General features: G+C 38.2%; 1 protein-coding gene across 2 annotated transcripts in view; it reads right to left on the bottom strand.

The window, feature by feature from the left end:
* Window positions 1–16,121, bottom strand: part of LOC307100516 (protein adenylyltransferase SelO-like) — a 68,720-nt gene that overhangs the window by 30,398 nt on the left and 22,201 nt on the right. For both annotated transcript variants that reach the window (XM_079772982.1, XM_079772983.1), the window contains 9 exons: window positions 14,730–14,799; window positions 13,333–13,405; window positions 10,544–10,627; window positions 9,757–9,886; window positions 7,105–7,149; window positions 6,915–6,996; window positions 6,722–6,814; window positions 2,194–2,273; window positions 1,388–1,431 (listed from right to left, as the gene is read on the bottom strand). In XM_079772982.1, coding sequence (XP_079629108.1) covers window positions 1,388–1,431; window positions 2,194–2,273; window positions 6,722–6,814; window positions 6,915–6,996; window positions 7,105–7,149; window positions 9,757–9,886; window positions 10,544–10,627; window positions 13,333–13,405; window positions 14,730–14,799 — 701 coding nt within the window. The remainder of the gene's footprint in view (window positions 1–1,387; window positions 1,432–2,193; window positions 2,274–6,721; window positions 6,815–6,914; window positions 6,997–7,104; window positions 7,150–9,756; window positions 9,887–10,543; window positions 10,628–13,332; window positions 13,406–14,729; window positions 14,800–16,121) is intronic.

The raw sequence follows: 16,121 nt of genomic DNA, 5'->3' as shown, positions 1-16,121 counted from the left end.
GGATCACAAGAATCAAGTCAAAGATTTGAAATACAAAGAAGCAAAAAATCACCCAACTGGAAAAGCAAAAAGAAAAACGAATCCAAAAATATGAAGATAGTGTAAGGAGCCTCTGGGACAACTTCAAGCATACCAACATCCGAATTATGGGGGTGCCAGAAGAAGAGAGAGAACAAGATACTGAAAACTTATTTGAAGAAATAATGACAGAAAACCCTCACCTGGTGAAAGAAATAGACTTACAACTCCAGGAAGCGCAGAGAACCCCAAACAAAAGGAATTCAAAGAGGACCACACCAAGATACATCATAATTAAAATGCCAAGGGAAAAAGACAAAGAGAGAATCTTAAAAGCAGCAAGAGAAAAACAGTTACCTACAAGGGAGCACTCATACGATTGTCAGCTGATTTCTCAACAGAAACTATGCAGGCCAGAAGGGAGTGGCAAGAAATATTCAAAGTGATGAACAGCAAGAACCTACAACCAAGATTACTCTACCCAGCAAAGCTATCATTCAGAATTGAAGGTCAGATAAAGAGCTTCACAGACAAGAAAAAGCTAAAGGAGTTCATCACCACCAGACCAGTATTATATGAAATGCTGAAAGGTACTCTTTAAGAAGAGGAAGAAGAAAAAGGTAAAGATAAAAATTATGAACAACAAATACATATCTATTAACAAGTGAATCTAAAAATCAAGTGAATAAAAATCTGAAAAAAAAATCTGATGAACAGAATAAACTGGTGAATATAATAGAATCAGGGGCATAGAAAGGAAGTGCACTGACAATTCTTGGGGGGTAAGGGGTGTGGGGGGTGCGGGAAGAGACTGGACAAAAATCATACACCTATGGATGAGGACAGTGGGAGGGGTAAAGGCAGAGGGTGGGGTGGGAACTGGGTGGAGGGGAGCTATGGTGGGAAAAAAGAGGAACAATTGTAATAATCTGAACAATAAAGATTTATTTTGAAAAAATAAACCAATGAATTTGTATGCATATATGCATAACCTGTGGACATGGACAATAAGGTGGTGAGGGCCTGTGGGGGGCTGGCAGGGAGGACGTGATTGGGCTGGAAGAGGTTAATGGGGGGAAAGGGAGGACCTATGCAATACTTTCAACAATAAAGATTAAAAACGAAGGAGAAGGAGAAGAAAGAAGAGAAGGCGAAGGAGGAGGAGGAGGAGGAGGAGGAGCAGGAGGAGGAGGAGGAGGAGGAGAAGGAAAGTTCATATATGATACTTCAACTCAATTAAAATTTATTCATCTAGAATTCTTCTAGTTTTTTAAAAAACTCAGTTCCCTCACTTAATTACTTCTGGTTTTTAAAATGTTGCTTTTATGTGATTATTTAAAGTTTTTAAAACATCAAAATGATTACTTACTCATCATTCTTTTTCTTCTTTCAAAATCCGAATCATTCATGTTACTAAAAATAAACAAAACAAAAGACAAAATTATCTACCATCTTTCCAAGCTATATCTTTTTTTCAAAAGGATAGGAATTACTTCATAAGATAAATATTGAAAAAAAAATTTTAATCACATTGAATCAGTAGGAATATAGAAAATACTGAATTGATTAAACATGTAAAATACTACCTTGTTTAGTTATTTTAAACAATACCAAACCTTTTACTTTTACAAGTTAAAAGTATTTGTCTAAAAATAATAAAAATTGACTGAAACCTTTCCTTACCTTAAACAGTTTTCTGAAAATATTTTATCTTTTTCTTGATTACTCAGGATAATCTTTATAAATAGACTTCAGTGGCCATTAAACTGTGACGGGCTATTTGCTCCTGGGTGTCCTGCGGTTTTCCTTCAGCTGCCTCTACCTACAACTCCTTTACTCTTTCTTGTTTGTTGCTTCTAATTCATTTGAGTTACAAAACAAAGTAACTTCTTAAAATTGTACAAGATGTGCCAATAAGTAAACATTGGATAAGAGCCTAAGGAGCTCTCCTGCTCCAGGGCGTGGGAAGCCTGGGGAACTGTGTTATTGGAGAGCTGAGGTGAACAGTTAAGTGCGCTCCCCATGGGTGAAGTGTTACTACAGACGCCTCAACCAGTGCAAGGTACCCAGGTGTAAAAAGGTAATGGCAAAAAATGGAAAGGGAGGGATCTCATGGATTGACTATGCTAAAGTAATACGTCACATGTTTTTTTGTAAATCATTAGATTACCTTACCTCTTCAGTCTCAAAAGGTACTGGGACACCCAGGCAGGAAAGAGTTCATGTTTTGAAATCATCTTCAGTGCCCAAAATTGCTAAATGAAAATATAGTAATAGACTGTTTATTCTATTAATGTTTGTTCAGTTTAACTCTGTGTTTCTTTTAATTACATTCTTATACTATCCATATTTTTTAAAGTATACTATTTCAAGTAGAAGTATATTAAAAAGAAATACTATTATAATATATATATATAATTCCAAAATTCTAATTCATAGACATCCATGTAATGACATGGTTTAAGAGAAATGAAAAATATACACAGTTCTTACCAATAGAGATTACATACACATGAATACTTGTATTACCAAGTTTTCCTTTAAATATAGAATTCCCTTAAAATAATTTACTTTTAATAACTTAACTTGCAACTGCATTTTATTTAGTCATCTATTAGTTCACTTAACAAATACTTATGCAACATCAACTATTGTTAGGAATTTTATTAGGTGGGAAGGATATAAAAATTAATAATTAAATATTAATTATTTGTAAATAATTAATAAAAATACATTTATAAATATAAAAATTAATAAGACATGTCCCACCCAGGCCGGTGTAGCTCAGTGATTATAGAACATCAGCCCACGCACCGAGGGTTTGTTCCTGGTCAAGGGCATGCACCTGGGTTGCAGGTTTGCTCCCCGCCCCTGGTTGGGGTGGTTGTGGGAGGCAACCAGTCAATATGTCTCTCACATTGAGGTCTCTCTCTGTCTCTCTGTCTCTCTCTCTCTCTCTTTCTCTCCTCCCCTTCCCTCCCTCCCTTCCACTCTCTGAAAAGCAATGGAAAAAATATCCTCTGGCAAAGATTAACGTAAACAAAAGACATGATCCCTGTATTTAAGGAAAGTGTGTAAATATTCAATTCCATTTTAGAAATATATGTATTTATAAATATACTAGAGGCCCGCTGCACGAAATTCATGTGGGGGGGGGGGTGTCCCTCAGCCCAGCCTTCACCCTCTCCAATCTGGGACCCCTTCGAGAGATGTCCGACTGCCTGTCACAATCCAGGACTGCTGGCTCCTAACCACTTGCCTGCCTGCCTGATTGGCCCTAACCGCTTCTGCCTGCCAGCCTGATCGAAACCTAACTGCTCCCCTGCCGGCCCGATTGCCCCTAACTGGCCTCTCCTGCTGGCCTGGTCACCCCTAACTGCCCTCCCCTGCCAGCCTGGTCACTCCTAACTGTTCTTTCCTGCAGGCCTGGTTGCCCCCAACTTCCCTCCCCTGCTGGCCCGGTAACCCCTACCTACCCTCCCTTGTCAGTCTGGTTACCCCTAACTGCGCTCCCCTGCTGGCCTGGTCACCTCAAACTGCCCTCCCCTGCAGGCCTGGTCGCACCTAACTGTCCTCCCCTGCAGGCCTGGTCGCCCCCAACTGCCCTCCCCTGCAGGCCTGCTCCCCCCCAACTGTCCTCCCCTGCCAGCCCGGTCACCCCTAACTGCCCTCCCCTGCCGGCCTGGTCTCCCCTAACTGCCCTCCCCTGCAGGCCTGTGTCCCCCCCAACTGTCCTCCCCTGCAGGCCTTGTCACCCTCAACTGCCCTCCCTTGCAGGCCAGGTTCCTCTCAGCTGCCCTCCTCTGCTGGCCTGATCGCCCACAACTGCCCTCCCCTGCTGGCCATCTTGTGGCAGCCATTTTGTGTCCACATAGGGCGGGCCATCTTGTGTATTGGAGTGATGGTCAATTTGCATATTACTCTTTTATTAGATAGGATTACATATGAGTGCTATATATATATATATATATATATATATATATATATATATATATATATAAAAGCTTAATATGCAAATTTTCCCCACAGGAGTTTGACCAGGAGACCGACTGCTCGCTATGACATGCGCTGACCACCAGGAGGCGGTGCGGAAAGAAGGAAGGCCCCAGCCTGCAGCTGGAAGGCCCCGATCAGCCCTGATCGCCGGCCAGGCCTAGGGACCCTACCCGTGCACAAATTTTATGCACTGGGCTTCTCGAACTCGTGTGTGTGTGTGTGTGTGTGTGTGTGTGTGTGTGTATAAATGTGTATATATATATATATATATATATATATATATATATATATATATATATATAAAGGATAAGGGAACACAAAAGAATGAGCAATTAGCTCTACCTAAAAGTCAGGGGGCTGAAAAGGTTTCATATTCCAAAGACAGAAATGAACTATTTAAATGATTAAAAGTGTAATGAGCTCTTCACAATTAAATTTTCCCAACTCTTAGTAATTTAACTATTGATATCTGTCAAAGACTTGAAGAAGTCACTTTAACATTACTCTGTCTCAGTTTTCTACACATTAAATGATAATTAGTTCTGATAGATTCATCATTAATAATTTTTTTCAATTATATCAAAGATTCTTATTGGTTAACATTTTTCTGTATTTCCCACTGAATAGGTAGACATTTTTTAATTCAAATCATTCCTTGAAATGTAATTTAAGGCTATCCATGCCCATGAGAAAAATAATTTTTCTTATAATTACTATGGCCCATACCTATCTTTACAATAACACTATGCTTCTTTTTCAAAGAACACTAGTTTAACTCTCATTTCCAACACTGACAGCTACTTTTGTTTGAAAATAGTTGTCAATGAGTGGTCAGAGCTGAATGAAGCCTCTGATAGTATAGTTTCGATCATGGCACCCTTTCCTTTAAACTCCATGTGGAGATCACGCTGAAAAAACTGAAGTCTGAAATCTCTACTGCTACACAACATTATTGAGCACCAATGAGGTAGGCATTATTACTAATCCTATCTTACGGATGAAACAAGTGAGGGTTAGAGAAACGGAGAAACGTGTACAAGCTCACACAGCCTGTCAAAGGGGAACCCTGGATTTGAAGCACCTGATCTGCTGCCAGGGCCAGCTCTCTCCAGTCACTACACAATACTTCCCCCTAAACATACGCATGAAAACGACTGTGAAAACTCCACAGGACTCTAATTCCAGCCTTATGACTTAGCCCAAGATACTTTCCTTTGGTGACTGCCTGGATCAAGGGACTGAGGGAAGAAGTGGTCCATCCTTTTTTTAAATGAAAAAGAGCTTGGGAATTACTAGGAGTGTGAACTCTGGGGAAAGCTGCCTGTGTTTGAATCCATCCAGACTTTTACTAGCTGTGTGATCTGGCGCTAGTTACCTAATCTCTCTATGCCTCCATTTCTTTATCAGTAAAATAGAGATCACAATGGTATTACCTTATATGTTATGTCACAGATTTTATATATAAAATGCTTAGAATAGTGTCTAGAACCTAATAAGGACTCAAATGTTAGCTATTACTGTTACTATATTATTAATAAATTTTTATTATTTTGTAAAACATTTACTATAATGCCTATCCCAGAATAAACTGTCAACAACAGTGAGTTCTCAATAAGTACATGTTGAATGAGTGCATAAATGAGGCTGAATATCTTCTGAATTATAAAAAGATAACATTATAGAGAATGTCATGAAAGATAATGAAGAAATTAAAATTTAAAAAAATAAGACTAGGTTTTAATCTCAACAATGATAAAAACAATAACTGTAATATATAAGACTGAGACCTTAAAAATAGATATATGTTTCTAAAAATACATAATAAATAGAAATCTTCTGGCAATACCATATTATTCCATAAATAATATATTCTATGTATTATAATTGAAATGAAAAGGCAACATATACGCTTTTTTTTGTTAATCCTCACTTGATATTTTTCCATTGATTTTTTTTTTAGAGAGTGGAGAGACACATCAATCGGTTGCCTCCCACATGTGCCCCGACCAGGTACGTGTCCTTGACTGGAATTGAACCCAGGACCCTTCAGTCCACAGGCCGACGCTCTATCCATTGAGCCAAATCAGCTAGGGCGGCAACATATATTTTTAAAAGTGAATTAAGTGCAGCCACTTTGAAAACAGTTTAAAATTTAAACAAATTTACTAAACCATCCAGCAATTCCACTCCTAGAATATACACAAGGGAAATGAAACATATGTTCACACAAAAACTTGTACACAAATGTACAGAGCAATATTTATTCAAAATACTCAAAGATGGAAATGGTCCTAATGCATCAGTAAAATATGGTATGTCTATACAATGAAATAAAGAGGCAAGAACTACTGATACAAGTTACAACATGAATGAGCCTCAAAATATGCAAAGTGAAGAAGGCAGATGCAAAAGACCACATATTGTATGATTTCATTGATAGGAAATGTTTAGAAAGTGAAAACCTTGAGACATAGAAAATAAATTAGTAGTTGCTGGGAGCTGGGCGTAGGAGCAGAGACTGACTGCAAGAGGGCACAAAGGACCAAGGTGTGATGGAATTGTTCCAAAATTGCATTGTGATAACTGCACAAATATGTAAATTAGTTAAAAATCACTGAATTGCATACTTAAGGTGAGTGAATTTTATGAAATATAAATTATACCTCAATAATCCAGTTTAAAAAAGCCAAATGTCACTAATGAATACCTGAGGAATGTTGAGCTCCTGTAACTGGCTTTGAGTAATCTCACTGAGCTGCCGAAATGTCATTGTAAAATCAGCTTCTGTCTTTTCCATGAGCTAATGAAAATAAGTATATTTATCAATCTCAGCTCTTTGAGAAGATGCTAATTAATAATTCAAATGTTAATCAGAAAAAGAGATTAAATGATAAACTCACATGTAAGAGAAATGCAATTAAATCATCATCACCTTTCCTTTCTCCAAGTAGTCCCAATTTGGCTTTGAACAATTCTCTAAATCTAAAAGAAGAAATGTCAATTTAATATGTTATTAAAATTCTCACTATTTTAAGACTTGTCCTCAAACCAACCAGGATGCTTTAACATCTGCATTCAAAAAAGACAAACCTTGTGTAATAGAGAACAGGATACCCCTCAAGAATCTGAGCGGCACTATAGGAAGAAAAAAAGAACAGTTAAACCTTGATTTAAAATTATCATTTTTTAATATGTTTTTTATTGATTTCAGAGAGGAAAGGAGAGGGAGAGATAGAAACATTAATGATGAGAGAGAATCATTGATCGGCTGACTCCTGCATGCGCCCCCACTGGGCATGTGCCCTTGACTGGAATCGAACCCGGGACCCTTACAGTCCGAAGGCCAAGGCTCTATTCACTAAGCCAAACCAGCCAGGGCTAAAATTAGCATTCTTGAATTACATTTTACAAGAACAAAGAGAACCTTCTCAGGTATTAAATAACATTAGATTATGTACTACTGATTCTTGTTTAGTGATTTAATTATATATCATACTAGAGGAGGGGGTGGTTCCCTCAGCCTGACCTGCACCCTCTCACAATCCGGGACTGCAGGCTCCTAACTGCTCGCCTGCCTGCCTGCCTGATTGCCCCTAACCACTCTGCCTGCCTGCCTGATTTTCCCTAACCACTCTGCCTGCCTGCCTGATTGCCCCTAACCACTCTGCCTGCCTGCCTGATTGCCCCTAACCACTCTGCCTGCCTGCCTGATTGCCCCTAACCACTCTGCCTGCCTGCCTGATTGCCCCTAACCACTCTGCCTTGGCCCCTGCCACCACAGCTTCATCAGGAAGGACATCCAGAAGGTTCAGCTAGCTGGTCTAATTAGCATATTATGCTTTTATTATTATAGATCATAGAGAAAATTATCAATACAAATTTATTGTCTCAAAGATTTGGATATAGTATAAATCACACCATGTCATTCCTGAAATACTACTATACATAATTAGATTACAGGATAAATGTTGATATAAATGTGTGTTTTTTGGTATATTTTTAAAATCATCTTAGGCTAAACATAATTCATTAGAAGCAACTTACCCAACACAATATTTTACTTGTCTGAAAGTATGAACATATAGTGAAATATTTCATAAAAATATAAAAGTTCGAGTTTTTAACCTTAAGCCCATCTTTAAACAAATAGTTTCTATTTCTTAACATTCTCACATGTATTTTCAGTTACACAAAAACTCAACACATTCTGGAGCTCTGTTCGCTTTACCTTCCTGATCTCATCTACAACGCTTCCCCTTGCTCATTCTACTGCAATCATCTTGTTGTTCCTTAGCCCACCCACCCACCCCCGCCACACACACACACACACACACACACACACACACACACACTCCCTCCCACCTCAGGGCCTTTCACAGGCTACCGCCTTGCCTGTAGATACCTGCAGAGTTTGCTCCTGTTGCTCCTTCGAGCCTTTACTCAAGTTCTTTGCTGACCGTCCTCTTAAAACTGCAAACCTTCTTTCCCTCCCTAAGCTCCCTGCCCAATGCTTTATTTTTCTCTATAGCTTTTAGCTCCTTCTAATATGTTATAGAACTTATTTGCTCTGTTTATTGACTGTCTCTCCCACCAAAAGTAAGCACTATCAGGGCTCAATTATTGTGCTGTTTTATTCAGTGCTATCCCCTTAGCACTTACAACAGTGTCTGGCACATACTGAGCACCTCAATAAATATTTGTTGAATGACTGAATGAACTCTGCAGAACTAAAGAGATATAAAATTAATAGAGACAAGGGTGGGATAAAGGCTGCTTAATGAATATAATTTTATATCACTTTGATTTTTCATTATCTGACTATATTACCAATATAGTTTTTAATTAATTAATTAATTAATTAAGAAAACCATGTATGGATATAAACTTTTTAAAATCTTTATTATAGTAATTTTTTGCTACCTGGGATTAATAAAATAACTATATGTCGGAAGTGCCCAGCTAGCTCAGTCGGTAGAGCATGAGACTCTTAATAAAATAACTATATGCCTTGTCTTCCATTTGGGATTTTGTACTGTAAATTTTTGATTGCGGGGGTGGAGAGGAGAGTATAAAACAAAATATGTTTTATCTTCTAGCAAATACATTGGAGACACAGAAATAAATAAATTGTGGTCCCTGCCCTCAAGAAATTCAATGTCCAGTGGTAGATCAACAAAATCCTAACATAATCCGGGACCCGGTGGCTGCTTCAGGCCCTCACTCTTAAGGTAAAGCAAGGCTATGCCATAAAGAATCCTTAACACATTTCGAATAGCAGATTTTACCAAACATATTCTTTAATCACAAAAATATGGACATATTAAGTCCAACTACTTAGAAATTAAGAAACAGTGATCAATAACTCTTAAATCAACGAAGAAATAAACTAAAATTTCACATCTAAAAAGCAATAAATATGAAAACAACTTATCCTGATAACTATGGAAAAAAGCCAAAATTGAATTAGAGAAAAATATAGAGTTTGAAATGCTGTCATTATTAAAGACTAAATAATAAGCTGGTTTTCAAAATGTCACTTTCTTGTTTTTCAAAGATGATCATTTTTTCCCCAGTAGGGGGCATGCAGGAGACAGCCGACCAATGATTCTCTCTCATCATTGATGTTTCTATCTCTCTCCCTCTCCCTTCCTCTCCCTTTCTGAAATCAATAAAAATAAAAAATGATCATTTTACAAATATATTTTCACACAGATTTAATTAGTAGGTTTAGGATTTACTCACAGCTGCTTTTGCCCTGGATCCAGTAATGGGTTTAGAGCTTGTAACAACTTATTCAAATTAAACATCCCAATATTGGCCTGATTTCCTATTTTATATCTTCTTTCATCATCAGATGTGTTTGGCACAAAATCTGTTTAAAACAAAAATACTATCTTCATATAGTAAGGATAATTACAATGTTTTCTTCATATATAAACTTAATAAATTTCTAATTAATAGGTAAAACTTTTTCTGACATTAACCATTTAACTCAAAAGTAATATAAATATTTAATGTCCATACACATGAAAATATTTTATAATATGAATATTTGCCTAATAGATGAATATATTTCTAATCTACAAGAATTTTCAGGTCATCAAATACAGAATTCAAACTCCAACTCAAGCAGTATGTTGTCCACAAAGCCCGCTCTCATCCTTCCAGTGTCAAGTATTATATTAGTGTTACCTCCATTTTATAGGTTAGTAAGTGAGAGATTAAGTAACTTGTCCAAGGGCACAGAGCCATTAAGGGTCAGATGCCCGAAACCAAACTCACGTCTGACAACATATTCCCTACTGTCCTTCAGGTCATCTTCACTAACATGTAATTCTTTAAGGGCAGAAGTTACAAGGAACTCATTTTTGTATCTCTATAGCACCTAGAAGATTGAGTACAACACAAAACTACCATTCTTCAAATGATCCCAATTCTTTTACTACCCCATCATTGTATTAGCTGTAACAGTTTATCTAAAATAAACTTGTGAATAAGGTATTTATATATACATATAAATCATACAGACCTGGGTTATAGGCTTCCATAAAACCAAATGGACCATAGTCAATTGTAATGGATAACAAACTGAAGTTATCAGTATTACAAACACCTACAACAACAAAAATTTCCAAAAACATGATAAAATAACAAAAGCATTTTTTAACTGTATAAAATTTTCCAGAATGGAAAAGGTCATGGAAATGCATTTGTTTTAGAAAGAAGCAAAATTTAATTATCAATTGAAAAGTTTCATTAAAGAAGACAAATAGTTTTATATTAAAACTATATTTTAAAAATAAATTTAGCCTTTTGTTTTATACTCCTCAGTCCCCAAAGATTTCCAATAATTTAGTCCCAAGAAATAAAACTTCCTCTTATTTACTCTCAATTTCTAGCAGTTGTTTAAAATATATGTTATTTGGAATGGAACTGAGACTAGTAAAGGAATAAAATTAATTTTCAAAGGCTGTGAGAAGGGGGAAAGATGAAAATGTGGATACCCACCCCCATTAACAGTACTGAGTTGCAGACCACGAGCACTGTGGGAGGTAGGGCGAGAAAGACCTCTTAGGTGCAGGGCTCATGAATGGGGGCTGTGTGTGGGACAGGAGGAAGCCATGGACACACCAGCCTAATACAGGTTCTTGGGCATGGTGGCACAGTGTTCAATAGAGAGGGTTTCAACCTTTTTCAGAGGAAGATGGTTCTGTTCATCAAAATGTTAAATGTACAGACTCTCTAACCCAGCAATTCCACTTTTAGGGGTTTATCTTAAAAAACTATCTTTGAGCCTGGCCTCAGAGGCTCAGTGGTTGAGCCTCAAATCAGGAGGCCACAATTCAATTCCCGATCAGGGCACATGACTTGGTTGTGGGCTCGATCTCAGTGAGGGGAGTGCAGGAGGCAGCCAATGATTCCCTCTCATCATTGATGTTTTTATCTCTTTCCCCCTCTCCCTTCCTCTATGAAATCAACAAAATACTGCATTAAAAATTTTTTAAAAACTCATCTTTGTATTCTCAAACTTCCTCTTATTTACTCTCAATTTCTAGCAGTTGCATGGTGGTCACTGCAAGACAGTTCAAAATAGCAAAAACTCTGAAACACCTACCCTGTTTCCCATCCAGCCCCAAGAAAGATACAAAGATCGTGTGAAAATTAAAGCCAGTTTCAAGAAGTTTTGCAAGCCAACTTCAATAAGTTCTACAATGTGGAGTCCTCCTTTGGTATTTATCTAGAGACCTTAGTATATACAGAACTTGCTTTTCAGTTATTCATAGTTCAGGCAGATATTCCTTGCAATACCACCCTGATGTTTTTGTAGGAGACATATGAATATCATCAACATAGTCTAGAAAACTTGATATGAAATGGTTAATAATGATTATTCTAGAGAATGGAACTCAAAATTACCTATATTTTAAATTCTTTACCATAAGCAGGTAATCCTATATAATAAAAGCCTAATATGCTAAGTGTCTGGTTGTCGAGTCATCCATTCAACCAATCAAAGCATAATATGCTAATGATATGCTAAGACCACTCAACCGCTCACTATGACATGCACTGACCACCAGGGGGCAGACGCTCCAACTGGTAAGTTAGCTTGCTGCTGGGGCCCAGCCAATTGGGACTGAATAAGACAGGCCAGACACACCCTGGAGCCCTCTCGTGGTCCCTCCCCAGCTGGCCAACCTCCCGCATACCTCCCTGGCCATGATCGTGCACTGGTGGGGTCCCTCGGCCTGGCCTACGCCCTCTCGCAACCTGGGACCCCTTGGGGGATGTCAGAGAGCAGGTTTCGGCCCAATCCCGCAGGCCAGGCCGAGGGACACCACTCATAAACAAATTCGTGCACCAGGCCTCTAGTACTTTTATAATTAAGACTTTAAAAAAATACCTTTAAGGAAATCTAAATATATACTCATAAGGTCATTCTTATTCTATTTTGTATATACTATTCAATTCAAAACCATTTTAAACATGAGAAAATTGTTTCTCTGTTGCTAAAAACAAACTCATCCTATATAATAAAACCCTAGTATGCAAATCGACCGAATGGCAGAACAACTGGTCACTATGATGCGCATTGACCACCAGGGGGCAGACGCTCAATGGCCCCCCATCGCCCTGCCCACCAGTCACCCCACAGATGGCCCTGATCATTGGCCAGGCCTAGGGACTGTACCCTATATATTGGGAACAGTCTCTTAGATTTAAAAATTAAAACCTGGCAAGGCTACTCTAACACTGAAAAAATAAGATAATGCAGCGATGACATGCATGGACTCTGGCTTGCACATTTTGTGGTCAGCCCTGATTCTGACAGTTACAACTGTGTGACAAAGCCAATTACTTAACTTCTCTCTGCTTCAGTTTTTCCACCCATAAGGTGGGAAAATGGTACTACTGCCTCAGAAGGATCATGTTATGGACTACTTTTTATAATCAGGGCAAAAAAAAAAATGTAGCTGCCCATACAACAGCAAGATGCCTTTCACCTGTATTAAAGTATGATCGCTGGTGCATGCAGCGTCCCGGATTGCGAGAGGGATGTCCAACTGCCAGTTTAGGCCTGATATCCCCCTTGGGGTCCCGGATTGCGAGAGGGCACAGGCCAGCCTGAGGGGAGTCCCCCCGCCACCCCCACCCCCTGCCGTACATGAATTTCGTGCACAAGGCCTCTAGTATGTTATAAATGTTAAGAAGCCCATCGGCAGGAATATTTTGAAATACATAAAAAAAGAAGTCTTCTGCCTCTACAGATTAATTCTACTTTCTCATCAGAGAGTGAAACATTAATAGATAACTTACCATGAGCAAAACCAACAGACATCCACAGAGCAATAAGTTGTGCTGTCTCAGACACCACAATGGAAAAAAATTCCTAAAGAAATTTTTCAGATTTTATAAAGGCTGGCCAACAGATGACTAAAGAAATAGAAATTATATATGGAAGAACATAAAATTATTCAATTAGAAATAATATATAAAAGGCTCATACACAGCATGATGACCAGGCTTTCTCCATGTCCAATAAAAAAAGGAAAATGTGCCCTGGCCAGTGTTGCTAAGTGGTTGGAGCGTGGCTCATACACCAGAGGGCCTCAGGTTCAATTCCCAGTCAAGTACATGTATTTGGGTTGCAGGTTCGATCCCCAGTCAGGGTGCAGGAGACAACCGATGGATGTCTTTTACATTGATTTTTCTCTCTCTCTCTCTCTCTCTCTCTCTCTCTCTCTCTCTCTCTCTCTCTCTCTCTCTCTCCCCTCTCTCTGTCTCTTCCCCTTCCTTTCTTCCTCACTCTCTCTAGAGAGCAACAGGAAAAATATCCTTGGGTAAAGATTAACAAAAAAAGGAAAAAGCATCAGAATTCAGCACAAGGGAGTTAAATGTAAGTGAAGTGAATTATTAAACTTTAAAATGAGTCACCAAGAAAAACAATGGATTCTCTTCTCTGTGACTCTTAAAAGAATAAAATTTTTTTCACAAAAATAGAAAATCACATTTTCCTATTATATTTACTTTAGAACTACCATTTTAGAAATATCTAATGGGTGAGAAAAAGACTATATGTGATCAACTTATAAATGCTTCTCAAAAAATAATGTATACAGCCCTAGCCGGTTTGACTCAGTAGATAGAGCATCGGCCTGCAGACCAAAGGGTCCTGGGTTCAATTCTGGTCAAGGTCATGAACCTTGGTTGTCTCCTTGTGGAAGGATTAACAACAACAACAAAAATGTATACAGTTAGGATATAGTAGCACCTATTCTTTTCTTCTAGATAACTTTCAAAGGAAACAGCTTTCTTATCTATGCCTTGTTTATGAAGGGGTTCATCTTATCTTCCTCTAATAAAATGTTCATGATGCTCTGTATTTCCTTGCCTAACTGAATTTTTTTAAGTCCTAAGGTGTAACCACTAATGTGGGCAGCCAATGAGAGAAAGCAAAAGTATTGCTCTTTCTCTTTAAAAACGTACCACAGCCCAGACAGTGTTGCTCAGTGGTTGAGTATTGACCTATGAACCAACAGGTCATGGTTTGATTCCTGGTCAGGGCACATGCCTAGGTTTCAGCCTCGATCCCCAGTGGGGATGTGCAGGAGGTAGCCGATCAATGATTCTCTCATCATTGATGCTTCTATCTCTCTTTTCTTCTTCCTTCTCTGAAATCAATAAAAATATTTTTTTAAAAAATAAAAACTTACCACATATCTATTAGGCTCTTTGATATCTACTGAGGGGAAATGTTCCTGTATGATGAAATCTAATAATGTCCTGGAGATTAAAAGGAGATAGCATCAATGTTCCTCAGAATACAGTATTGAATATCCAATCACCTAAATCCACCCTTGCAATTCATTAATTCATTAGATTCCACACTTAAAATTTTATTTTATTTCATTTAAAAAATTTTTGTTAATCCTCACCTGAGGATATTTTTCCATTGTTTTTTAGGGAGAATAGAAGAAAGAGGGAAAGACAGAGAGAAACATCAATTTGAGAGAAACACATTGATTGGTAGCCTCCTGCATGAGCCCCGACCAGGGCCCAGGCAAGGGAGGAGCCTGTAACCAAGGTACATGTCCTTGACTGGAATGAAACCCAGGACCCTTGGTCTGCAGGCTGACACTCTACCCCCTGGGCCAAACCGGCTAGGGCTCACACTTAAATTTTTTTAAATTAAAATCCAAAAACAGAAATAGAGAAATATTTCCTCAATATTAATCAAAGCTGGAACTATGTTTCTAACATCATATTAGATTCTATCTTATTATGTTACAAATTCAGATTAACTCAATAAACATCCATGGAATATCTACAAATCCTGTGCAAGTGATAGGAAGAAGAAGGCTAAGACTGAGACCCAGCCCTCAAAAAGCATATAGTTGATTAGAGGATAACATATAAAAAATAATGACATTATAGCACAATGCATGCTATAATGGAAATATATACGAAGTATAAAAACAACAGAACAGCCCGCCGGAGTGGCTCAGTTGGTTGAGTACTGTCCCATGCACCAAAGGGCTGCTAGTTTGATTCCCAGTCAGGCCACATACCTGGGTTTCAGGTTTGATCCCCAGTTGGGGAGCACACTGAAGGCAGCCAACTGATGTGTGTGTTTTTTTCTCTCTCTCTCTCTCTCCCTCCCTCCTTTCTCTTTCTCTCTCCCTTCCTCTCTCTAAGTCCTCAGGTCAGGATTAAAAACAACAACAACAAAACAGTAGGGGACTAACTATGTGTGGAGGTCACATAGGTTTCACAAATGAGATGGGAAAAATCTGGCCAATGTTTGAAGTTAAAATATTTAAGTTGCATATGTATCATGTTTTTTACTCCCATTCTTAACACATTGCAGACGGGGATCATGAGAATTCTCGTGTTTTCTATTCTAAGGCGTGTGGCCAATCATGCGAATTCTTTAAAAAGATATTAGCTTGTAAGAACATGTAATAAATAACTTCAAAATGCAATGGGTATTTAATTTTAAAGCGTGCCTTTAACATTTATGGAAAACATTTTTTGTACTCATTCAACAGAAACTTACCTGGCCACTGGGTAAAGCTAGCAATAAAACTACTTAGTCCGCAATGTGT

This window comes from Cnephaeus nilssonii (genome assembly GCF_951640355.1).
Source record: "Cnephaeus nilssonii genome assembly, chromosome: 1".
Taxonomy (NCBI): Eukaryota; Metazoa; Chordata; class Mammalia; order Chiroptera; family Vespertilionidae; genus Cnephaeus; species Cnephaeus nilssonii.
This window is presented reverse-complemented; position numbering and strand designations above follow the sequence as displayed.